This window comes from Myotis yumanensis, unplaced genomic scaffold, assembly GCF_028538775.1.
Source record: "Myotis yumanensis isolate MYYU_CA2020_CCGP unplaced genomic scaffold, mMyoYum1.0.hap1 SCAF_3, whole genome shotgun sequence".
Classification (NCBI taxonomy): Eukaryota; Metazoa; Chordata; class Mammalia; order Chiroptera; family Vespertilionidae; genus Myotis; species Myotis yumanensis.
Window position 1 is genome coordinate 198,508,608 of NW_027223754.1, and position 12,517 is coordinate 198,521,124.

At 38.3% G+C, this 12,517-nt stretch overlaps 1 protein-coding gene across 1 annotated transcript in view; it reads left to right on the forward strand.

Annotated features, from left to right (window-relative positions):
* The first annotated feature begins 37 nt into the window (after positions 1-37).
* The window catches only part of SCYL2 (SCY1 like pseudokinase 2), a 56,206-nt gene continuing 43,726 nt past the window's right edge, over positions 38-12,517 (forward strand). The window contains exons 1-2 of the mRNA XM_070410894.1: positions 38-232; positions 8,363-8,567. Of these exons, the coding sequence (XP_070266995.1) occupies positions 8,391-8,567 (177 nt within the window). The 5' untranslated portion in view covers positions 38-232; positions 8,363-8,390. The remainder of the gene's footprint in view (positions 233-8,362; positions 8,568-12,517) is intronic.

Genomic DNA, 12,517 nt, shown 5'->3' on the forward strand with positions numbered 1-12,517 from the left:
CCTGGCCGGCTGGTCTCTGGGTCTCCTTCCCTCTCCCTTACTTTCTCCCCGGTCCCTCCCCTCCCCTCCCCCTTCCCTCCTCCGGCTCCAGCCAGTGAGGCCGCGCGGGTGGAGGAGGCTATGGAGTGAGCCGGCTGCTTCCGCCGAAGCCAAGCCGGAGCAACCTGGAGGCGCTCGTCAGGGCTGGGGAGACGAGTCCCGCACCGCCCCTCCCGGGAGAAGAGGGGGAGAGGTGAGTGACCGCCCCCCGGGCACCGAGTGACCTCCCTCACCGGCCGCGCTCCGCTTGTTCTTCCAAGGACCGCGAGAGGGAAATGGGGGAGGACCCGCGTCCGGGCTAGGCCTCCCCAGACCCCCGGTGCTGGCGACTGTTGCTAGGTGACGGCCTGCGGGCCGAGGGCCGGGCTGGCCGGGCGGTGGGCGCCCGCGCGCAGTCGAGCTCGGGGAGCGGGTCCGAGAGGCCCGAGCCCCCGGACGAGGCCTGGAAGCGCCGGGAGACGGCGGCTGGAGCCGTCTGCCGCCGGGAGAGCTCCCGGCTCCGGCTCGGGAGCTCGGGTTTCCGTCGGCGAACTCTGGGTTCCCTTTTGGGAAATTGGACTCTCCTCTGGGACTGAGTGAGACAGCTCCCCTCGGCCCTGGGGTCCGCCTCCGATACCCTGGGTCACCCCCCAGAGCCCCAGCGCCCGGCGTCCTGACAGTGGCTCTCGTTCTGGAACGGAAGGTTATTGTGCTTGAGGTGGGTGGGGCAGGTGTTTTGTTCAGACTGAAAATCCCCATCCACTCGAGTTTTTCTCAGCGGGACAGAAAGGATGGAGGACGGTTGAGACCGATAAAGCTTGCAAAAACTTCGTGGATACGAATGAATACGTATCTATGGTTAGTAATTACGGCGACCAGTGCTGTCAAGTCAGCTCCTGTAACAGTTTTCACGAGTCTCCAGACAAGCGACTTAAAGTAAAGGCGGTAGTGACTTACAGTTGTAAATTGCAAGCTGTTTTTTTTTTGTAAGTTGCAGGCTATTTTTTTAAATTTTTTTTTTTTGTAAATCAAATTCAGGTATTGTCTGTGTGATGATTTGTTTTACAAATTGGATTCACAGTGCCTCTCCATTCTGGAAAATTAACATAGTTTTAACAGCCTGTCCCTGTAAAATCCCCTCCTGCTCTGGTAATGGTTTGAAAGTCAGGTGCTTGAAGCTACGTTTCGAACTTGGCAGGTGCTTTTGTTTGGCTTCCTGTCTTATTCTTTAGTATGAATATTAATTTTTTTTTTAATTTAAAAATGATTTATCAGCTGAGTATAGGTAAAATTCTTGTCACTATTAAACTGTACTCTTTTTTTTTTTTTTTAAATATATTTTATTGACCTTTTACAGAGAGGAAGGGAGAGAGACAGAGAGTCAGAAACATCAGTGAGAGAGAAACATTGATCAGCTGCCTCCTGCACATCTCCTACTGGATACGTGCCCACAACCCAGGTACATGCCCTTGACCGGAATCGAACCTGGGACCTCTCAGTCCGCAGGCCGACGCTCTATCCACTGAGCCAAACCGGTTTCGGCTAAACTGTACTCTTAAAAGACGCTTTTGGCCTTAACTGGTTTGGCTCAGTGGATAGAGCGTCGGCCTGCGGACTCAAGGGTCCCAGGTTCGATTCTGGTCAAGGGCATGTACCTTGATTGTGGGCACATCCCCAGTAGGGAGTGTGCAGGAGGCAGCTGATCGATGTTTTTAACTCTCTATCCCTCTCCCTTCTTCTCTGTAAAAAAATCAATAAAATAGATTTAAAAAGATGCTTTTGGGGGAGTATGTAAAAGAAAGGAACCTAAGAAAGGTAAGGACCTTAATTCTTTCAGATCCACTTTACACACATGCAGAAGCCTCAGAAACTTATTTTTTTTGTCTCTAAGATCCACAAACAACCAATAAAATAAATACAAGCACATTGTACTTCCATACATTTCTGTGCAAATAACCCTATTATTGTGAATAACTAGTCATGCTCACATGTTTGAAACTCATGATTTCCCCCCCCCCAAAAAAAATAGGCCCTTTTATTGTGTTTAACTCCAGTGACTGGCTTCATCATCTATCATCCTATATAATAAAAGGGTAATATGCAAATTGACCCATCTGAAGAATGACTGGTCGCTATGATGCACACTGACCACCAGGGGGCAGATGCTCAACGAGCGCGCTCAGCCACAAGCTGGGCCGATGGGCTGATGGCTGGCAAGCACAGCGGCAGGCCTCCGTGGCAGCTGCTAAGGATGTCCGACTGATGGCTTAGGCCCGCTCCCGGCTCTCCCGAGGGCTCCCAGACTGTGAAAGGTGCAGGCCGGCTGGGCTGAGGGGACCCCCCCTGCCCCCCCCAGTGCATGAATGTCCTGCAACAGGCCTCTAGTTTTCTGTTCTATAGGAGAAGTGTGATAGCTTCCTCTTTCTTGTGCCTCATTATCAATCTCTCATTAAGTCCTGTTGATTGTGCTTCTTGAATATCTCGTCTGTCTTCGTCTTCGCCACTAGTTCCAGCCACGATCATCTCTCATCTGAAGTATCACTAGCCACCTAATTATGGTCTAGCTGCATTTACTGTGCCTCCTTCTAGGTTTCTACCCCAGACTGAGTGACATTTTAAAAATACAGATCTTATCATATTGTCTCCAATATGTCTCCTTCAGTGACTTCATTGTTTATAAAAGGAACTAAAGTTCTTAACTGCCTGTTTCGGTCCCCTGATTGACTTTCCAACCTCATCTCCACAGAGCGTTCTGGCATTCCTTTCTTCCCTAGTCACTCTGTTCTGCTTCAGGTACATGGCTTTTGGTGATGAAGCTTCCTCTGCTTGGAAATGCATTTCCTTTCCTTTTCATCCAGTTAATGCCTACTCATCATGCAGCTCACTTCAGGAAGACTTTCCTGATTAGGATAGATTCTTCTAATTATGTGTTCTCATAACACCATTACAGAGTTGCCATATTTATTAATACTTAATAATTTAATGACATGTCCCACATCTTCTGATACTGTGTAAGTGCTTAATAAATGTTTGTTAAATGAATGAATTCATTGAATGCTTCCTAAATATTCCAAGAATTGTACTAAACATTTTACATGCCTCATCATCTTTAACCCTAGAGAAATCACTTGAAGAATGGGTGATATTTCCCCCCTTTTTAAAAAAAGAAGGTTAGAAATAGTGTTAGGAAGGTTAGTTGGTGGTCACAGTGTATTAAGTATTAGAACTGGGATTTGGCCCTAGCTGGTTTGGCTCAGTGGATAGAGCATCAGCCTGTCTACTGAAGGGTCCCAGGTTCCACTCCGGTCAAGGGCACATGCTCAGGTTGCAGGCTCAATCCCCAGTAGGGGGCATGCAGGAGGCAGCCAGTCAGTGATTCTCTCTCATCATTGATGTTTCTATCTCTCCCTCTCCCTTCTCTGGAATCAATACAAATATATTTTTTAAAAAAAGAACTGGCATTTGAACTCAGGCTTTCTTGCCACTGAAGGTTGTGTACTTAATCATATAACACTTAATTCTCACACTGCACATCAGAATCACCTGGGGGAGCTGCTCAGAATACAAATGCCCTGACTGCACATTTATGGATTCTGATTCGAAAGGTTTGAGATACTACATAAGCATCTATATGGTTTAACAAGATACTCAGTCATTAGATGTTATTAGATGTTCAGTAGAGTTTGAAAACCATTGTCTTAGACAACACTTCAGTATTTTATGAATGCCAGTTTTCACATACTATACTACCACATATTTCAGATTTTATATGTTCTTAAATCAAGAAAGAACTGTAGACCCAAGGAAGTGACCTTAGGTCACTTAGTCAAATTTCCTACCCAGTTATTCCTTTCTGCCTTTTCTAGCTGAAGACTCTGCAACTCCAGTGCTTCTACATTAAAAAACAAATTACAATAATTTAAACAATCTGATTGATTTCCTGTAGTAAAAACTAAACCAGGTACATGGGCTGGAAGTACCTTCAAAAGAGTTGGATATAATCTCTCCTCAGATCTTTCTTATTGTTCACATTACAAATTTGATATTTAAGCATATGTTTCCTTATAATCTCTCATGTCGCTTTTAAAACTTTATGGCACAATGGTCTTAAGTTTGTAAGCAGTGATGGAAGCAATGTTTTACTTCTTTCTCCTACTGTATCTAACTAACATGGTGCTTTCTACTAGGTAGGTACTCAGTGATATGTTGAATGAATGTGTACTTCATAATACATTGCTAAGTCTCTTTAGTGATTTTTATTTGTTTCTTAAAATCGGGTTTGTCTTCTGTAAGTAATCTGTCCTAGCTCAAATGATAATATTAGATACTTTCTGTGGTTGTACAGAGAATGATTGTACTCAGCTGGTATAATCTTTGTTTTATGAGTAAGATTAAGCATGACCTCTGTATAGGCCAAAGAATGGTAGTAGCCATTTTTAAAAAACATCTCATTAAATTATTAAGTATCTTTTTAAAACTTATACTAATCTCTGAGTGCTCCCACAGGAAAAAAAAAACATGTATTTCAAGAATGTTTCTCAGGATCATTTTACTTTAGGTATAAACAGATAGTGCTGCATATGGGAGTATAGGTACAAAAAATTTCCCCAAATTTTATGAAGCATTTTACCAAAAGTATGTCATGTTAATGTAATTCTTATTTCAAATTATAAAATTTCATTTATGAATGCTTAACTATTTAAGTAACTATAGAAGTGGTAGTCTTTTATTTTTAATTTTTATTATCTAATTTTAATGATTTTAGAGAGAGGAAGAGGGGGAGAGAGAGAGAGAACATCGATGTACGAGAGAAACATCGGTTGGTTGCCTTCCGTCCTCTCCAAGACCAGGGACCGAACCTGCAACTTGGGTATGTGCCCTGACCAGGAATTGAACCCACCACCTTTTGGTGTATGGGACAATCCTTCAACCAATTGAGCCACACTGGCCAGGGTGAAATTTTTTAGACATTTACATAGAAAGAAATCTTAGACCATGGTACCTCTTCAAGGAACAAAAACTATTCTGAGCTCATTTGTATTCATTTTATTGTTCTTTGTAGTCAGTGTGTAATATTTTGTGCTTATTGAAAGTCCAGTGACTCTAGTCTCTGCTAGGTGCCATGAGACGAACAGTTACTAAACATCATTTCATCATCAGATATAATCACAGTAACCGTTTTATTTGCATTACAATATTTCTAATAAAAATGCAAGTTCTACTTTTCAGTATTTTCTTATTTGCGAATTAAGAGACTCTTTTTGTACCTGTGTTACTTGAAAATTCAGGACATTTTTTAGCATGTATATAATTTTAACTACTGTATTATTGCTATGTCTAGAGTTTATGAGTAGGCAGAACTGAAAGAATTGCCAGTTCCTTTAAACTACCTGCCATCAGGTACTATAATACTCAACCCACCTTTCTCCAGGTGCATGTAAAATGTAGTAATACAACAGATTCACCTACTGGTTCTACTAAAAGCCAAGTGATGGCTGAGCCAGATGGTAGAAAGGTATAATCTTGGGATCATACTGAAGCTGTCTCAAATCTTATTTTGGCTGAGATTTAGGAGGGGAAGAATTCAAGTGAATTCTTGTGGTGTACAAGGGGAAATGGCTTATATGAATAAATATTCCTGTCATTTATAACTTTATCTTTGGAAAACATATGCTTATTTCTCTATTCATTAATTAAGTGAAAATCTGAAAAGCTATCAGTTTAAGAAAAGATATTTAGACTGTAGGTTTTTTATATGTTAAAAGGTTATTACTAATAATTCAAAATGTTGTTTTACAAACTCATTCAAATTATCTGTCCTTAACCTTCTGTTGCTGTCATGATATTCTTCTTAGGTCTCCTTGGGTTACCATTTTCAAGCTCACAGTCTTAATTACTGCACTGCTTATAAGGTCATGGTGTCTGAATTTTGATCTTCAGTCAAGAAGTTTTTCCTAAGTTTTTGGCCCACATATTTGAAAACCTATTAGATATCTCCATAGGAAAGTTATTAAGGCAACTCAAATTCAATATATCCAAAATTGAGTTCTTCCTCCCACAAAACACAGTTGCCTCCTTTAAGTCCTGCCTTGGTAAATGGTTTCACTCTCCACCTAGACTCTGAAATTAGACACCTGATGGGATTCCTAGTTTTGTCCCTTCCCTTTAATTGGCCAGTAAGTTTTCCTAATTCTAACTCATACTCGTTTCTTAATTTTTCCTTTCTTCTCCTTCCTTACAGCTGTTTTCTTAATTCAGCAATTTCTCCCTCTTTAAAAATTTTGATATATAATATATTAAAGGACATAATGAAATTTAATATGTAATTATAAAGTAAGCATCCACTTAACTAGCACCCCGTCCACTCACCATCTCTTTCCTACCTTCTTTGTCCCTATTTCCTAGTGTCTTTTCTCTTGGTGTTCTTGCTTTGTATTCTCTCTCTCCACCTCCTCTTTACTGAAATACATATTGGTCTTCTCTTTAGTCTTGCCATATTCCTTACTTTCATCCCTAGTGTATCATTCACTCTCGTTAATGATTGGTCATCTCACCTCATGCCTGAAATCCGTCTTTGGCTTATTATAGTCTGATTTCTTACTACTTTTATACCCATGGTGATCTCACTTTTCTAAGTCTCCTTTCTCATACTTCTTTCTTATACTCCAGCTTTTGTCTGAACTGCTTTATTACTCCAATACTTCTACCATTCGCTATCTAGTTCACTCCTACTCACCTTTAAAGACATCTCTAGTATTACTGTTTGGGGGAAACTTGCTTCCACTTGTTCCTCTTCTTTTTGTTCCTTTAACGCTGTGCATGTATATTCTTTAGCATTTTATCACTGTAGGCTAATGCTATGGTTGGCTTACTTCTCTCTCTCTTGCCCCTTGGATGGTAAGATCTTTCATGACTTATTTTTTTTTTTTATTTCTTTCTTCCCAGTTTCTTATATGGTGTCAAGTACATAGTGGGTACTCAATAAATATTAAATAATTCACCAGATGAATTTCCACGTCTATTCCTACCTTGGGTACTAGTGTTGATTCTGTTTAGATTATGAATAGGCATCTCAAATTTGAATATAAACTCTGAAAATAATGTTTGTTTTCATATTGGACTATTTGTAGTTTTCAGATCACATCATAGTCTTTCTCTCCTTTATGTCTTGGTACATCCTTTCTGGAATGCTCCTTCCCATTTTTTCTATCTGAAAAACTGTTCGTTTTTAAGCTCATTTTTGTGTTCCCATAACATGGTACATTCATACCTCTAGTGAGTTGCTGTAAAATTTTGGAGGTCTTAGTCTGCTTTTGGACTGAGTCCCTATAGAGCAGATACGTTTCCATTTACATCTGTATTCCCAATGTCTAACAAGTGTATGTTGAGATGTGTTTTATGGCCCAGCATATAGTCTGTCTTAGTGAATGTTCCATGTATACAAGAAAAGAAAATGTATTCTGCTGTTGTAGAGTGTTTTAGATCAGATTGTTTAATAGTGTTGTTCAGGTCTTCTATATCTTTACTGATTTCTGTCTACTTGGTCTCTCTGTCCATCTGTTACTGAGTGAGGACCCTTCTAGTCCAACTGTAATTGTGGATTTGTCTTTTTATTCTTTCAGTTCTGTCACTTTTTGCTGCATTTATTTTGAAGCTCTCATTGAGTGTGTACACAGTTAGGTTTGTTATGTCTTCTTGACGAATTAACTTTACCATTATGAAATGTCCTTCTTTGTCTTCAAGCCTATTCTGTCTATTAATATAGCCACACCAGCTTGGTATATTTTCACATTCTTTTACTTTTAAGTCATCTTGTAAAGTGGTTTTAAAGTGGGTTTCTTGTAAGCAGCATAAATTGGGTCTCCTTTTTAGAAAAATCTAGTTGACAATCTGTGCTTTTTAATTTGAATTTAAAATGATTTATACTTAATGATATTATTTATATGGTTGGATTTAAATCTACTGTTTTTGTCTCCTTTCAAGTTTTACATGGTTGTTTTTAGTATGAAGGAAGATTCAGACCCTTTACATCACTGTATGTCTTAAAAGGTCCAAGTTATATAGTTGAGCAACATTCATATCAGTGTCAAGTGTAAATATGTGTTTTCCTTCCTGTTCTGTGACAGTTGAGGTTGCAGAGAACAGGTTGGTTCCTAGACTTAAATTTGCACGAAAGTTATATTGGGTTCTCAGAAGACCAAACCATCATGTAGCTTTTATCTCTATAGGATTGTTTTGCTCGATGTTTAGCTATATTAAGCTTTTCATACTAAGTAATTAATGTTAAGTGATTAAATAAGAATAAAGAAATGATCAGAGCTCCCTTATACCCCCGTGTTTCTAGGTAATTATAATTGCCCAATATTGCAGCCATGGAGTCCATGCTTAATAAGTTGAAGAGTACTGTTACAAAAGTAACAGCAGACGTCACTAGTGCTGTAATGGGAAATCCTGTCACTAGAGAATTCGATGTTGGTCGACACATTGCCAGTGGTGGGAATGGTCTAGCTTGGAAGATTTTTAATGGCACAAAAAAGTCAACAAAACAGGTAAGTTTTCATTGAATCCAATTGGAAAAAATACATGCTAATAAGGATCATAACATGCATGTATGCATTTTTATGTTAAGAAATGCCAAAAATGATGGGTTCTTTAGTTCTCATTTTGTCTGATGAAGTCATTCAAAAACAAATGCTTTAAACATGCCTTGAATCTCCTGGTTGTTAGTATATTGTTTGATATAACATCTCATCTTATAATTTAATTTTGTTTACTTAATAAACATACCAGCTGCGCAAATGATTATGTAGTATTACATTTTAATATTTAGCAAAGTATATGTTTTAGAATAAAAATTGTCATGTTTCTTTTCATATTTGTCAATAAGTTATTGGTAAAATAAACAGTTAAATTTTTTTCAGCATTAAATGCATTCTTATGGAGTGTATTCTTATTCTCTCTTTAATTCTATAGCCTTCTTGAAAATTAACTCCTATAATATTCTTTTGCATTTAACCTGAATAAGTTTTACCACTGGAAAGGGCTATATTTGTGGGCTACAATCAGTACTAACGTGTCTTGCTGTATACTGATTTTAAAGTTATTTTAAAACTAACTGACCTTTTAGTGAGTAGTAGTATATGAATGAGTTGTAGTATTATTTTCTAAATTTGACTTAGGAGATCCAACAGATTGTTCTTAGAAATGTGGAGGATCATTAGTGTTAAATTTTACTGCATCTTTCTGTTGGAATTGTTAAAGAATTGAAAAACCTTCCCATTTAAGGCCTCTGTAGAAGTATGTTCTTTAAAAGGAAAAATCACCATTTCTAAAAGTACTGTACTTCCCTAAAAGTGAAACATTAGGATTGTAAGACTTATGGGATTTATTACACGAATTTTCCGGTGACTATCACAGTCATATAATTGTGGATATGTATTATTTGTCACTTTTCCCAAATCAGCTTCTTTCCCAAACAAGTATTAAAGACTAAATTGGCTTTGATAATACTTCTATGAAAAGTATTGCTGGCATGTGTTTTTTTTTTTTTTTAATATATTTTATTGATTTTTTTACAGAGAGGAAGGGAGAGGGAAGAGTTAGAAACATTGATGAGAGAGAAACATCGATCAGCTGCCTCCTGCACGCCCCCTACTGGGGATGTGCCCACAACCTGGGTACATGCTCTTGACCGGAATCGAACCTGGGACCCTTCAGTCCGCAGGCCGACGCTCTATCCACTGAGCCAAACCCGTCAGGGTGCTGGTATGTGGTTTGTACCTGACCTGCAAATCTTGTTTTTATTGCCATTTGGAGGGAGTCTTTAAGTCCAAAATTGATCTGTATCTTCAATGCTGACTGATTTGTCATTTTTTTGAACATTGTTTTCCCTTTAAATTCAACAGAATTTCATCCACAAAGTAAGTGGTTACTTGAGTATTAACTACTTAAAAAGCTCATTGAAGTTTGAAGTCATGAAGCCTATAAATGACCATCCTCCCACAATAGCACAAATTTGCTTTTACAAGTAGTTATATAAGGGGAAAGTGAAGAAACACCAAATTTACTGAATTTTACATTACTTTTTAAGCATGTGGTAACATAATAGTGTCTTTGTGCTTAACCAAAAGTGTCCTAGGTATTTGTGTTTATATTTGTAGTTCATACATACGCTGACATCCTTTGATACTGTTGGAGCTGCTGCTCATAGAACATGAGAACAAGGCACAGATAATAGATCATTGATTAACTACTGTACAGTAATACAGCAGTTCTTAATTGCTGACTGCCAGAACTGGGTTCTCTTAGGAAACTTTACCATATTTCTTGTCCCCTCACCCCAAAATTTATTGCTTTGAGGAAAAATATAGTTTTGAAATATTTCATTGTTCTCTATGGATGTGGTTTTGAAATGTTTTTCTTTGCCTCTTTCACCTCTTATGGGTCAGAACTGATAATCCTATCTGGACTACTGGCTCATTCTTGAAGGAATAGCTGTCTTTACTCACCTGGGCACTGAATTGGGAATCACAGAAAATAATCTAGAGTTTTGCTATTCAGTATATTTAGTGTGGTAGCTGCAAGCTTTATATAGCTATTTTAGTTAATTGAAATTCTATAAAATTAAATTCAGTTCTTTAGTTGCACTGGTCACATTTCAAATGTTCCGTAGCCACATGTGGCTGGTTTTACCATACAGGACAAAATATAGAACTTTCTGTGAACTTACAGAAACTGGAAGGAAAAAACAAGGAAAATGATACTGTGAACTTACAGAAACTGGAAGGAAAAAACAAGGAAAATGATACTTTCCATAGTCCTCCCCCTCCTTACTTCCCCCTGTAAAGGGACATTGAGGCTGAGGGCATCTTTCTTGATGTAGCATGCAGTGTACTTGATTGCAGTTGTGTTTTATAGCAGAATATATGATCTTAAATTTGACTTTGAGGTAAACAACAGATTAGGGACTTTGGGCTAAGAGATTCGAATGCCTAGTTTTAATAGTTAAAAATAAATAAGGGTGTATCTTATCTCTCAGTCTTCTCAAAACCACCTTATTTTTAACTTAATCTAAATAAAATTTTAGATTTTGCTTTATGGTTTTGAGAAAGAAACATTGTCGCAAAATCACATGAAAAATGAAGAGTATGATGTTTGGCCAGTCATGAAAGATCCATAAAATAGAGATCACAGGGAACCGCTGTGTTTAAAAAACCATTTCTGGTAGCTTGAGGGATAGGTTAGTGGAGGTCCTGATTGCTGTTAGGAAGCCCTAGACACATTGGTCTACATTAACTTAGATTTTATTACTTAAACTATCTTGTTTTCAGCAAGTGTTCACTTTGTAGTAAGCAAAGTAGCTTTTAAAAATTATAAATTAGGCATATATCAAAAGATATATACAGTCCTAGCTGGTTTGGCTTTGTGGATAGACTAGCAGCCATGGGCAAAACTACGGCCCGCGGGCCAGATCCGGCCCGTTTGAAATGAATAAAACTAAAAAAAAAAAGACCGTACCCTTTTATGTAATGATGTTTACTTTGAATTTATATTAGTTCACACAAACACTCCATCCATGCTTTTGTTCCGGCCCTCTTGTCCAGTTTAAGAACCCATTGTGGCCCTCGAGTCAAAAAGTTTGCCCACCCCTGGACTAGAGTGTCAGCCTGTGGACTGAAGGGTCTCAGGTTCCACTCTGTCAAGGGCACCTTTTTGGGTTGTGGGCTTACTCCCCAGTAGGGGGCGGTGCAGGAGGCCTCTGATCAATGATTTACTCTCATCATTGATGTTTCTATCTCTCTCCCTCTCCCTTTCTCTTTGAAATCAATAAAAATATATTTTAAAAAAGATATATACAGCCTCCATTTTGAGAAACATTTGTTTTTACAATAAATTATTTCATAGCCTTTTTAAATTTAAAGATAGGCTATTTAGGAAAAATACTTTTTTAAAAAAATATTTTTTATTCACCTGACATTTAGATTTATTTACCATAGTTCTGATCCAGTTGGCATTCCTTTTTTTTTTTTAATCCTCACCCGAGGCTATTTTTCCATTGATATTTAGGGAGAGTGGGAGAGAAAGGGAAAGACAGAGAAACATCAGTGTGAGAGAAACACATTGATTGGTTGCCAGGGAGGAGCCTGCAACCAAAGTATGTGCCCTTCACCGGAATCAAACCCAGGACTCTGGTCCGCAGGCTGATGCTCTATTCACTGAGCCAAACGGTTAGGGCAGGAAAAATACTTTTTAGTGGTAACTTTTTTTGCTAATGTATTTTAAAGAATATGAAGTAAATAAATAGTAGAGTGCTAATATGGCTTATGTTTTCTTAAGTAATTTTTTTAATAAAAGAATTTTTATTTAGAGTTAATAGTTGTTGAATCTTAAGTAGAAGATATATTGGATGGTGACACTATATTATCTTTTTGTATGTTTGAAAATTTTCATAATGAAAGGTTGAAAAAGATTTTAATTCAAGACAATAATGAAAAGCTTC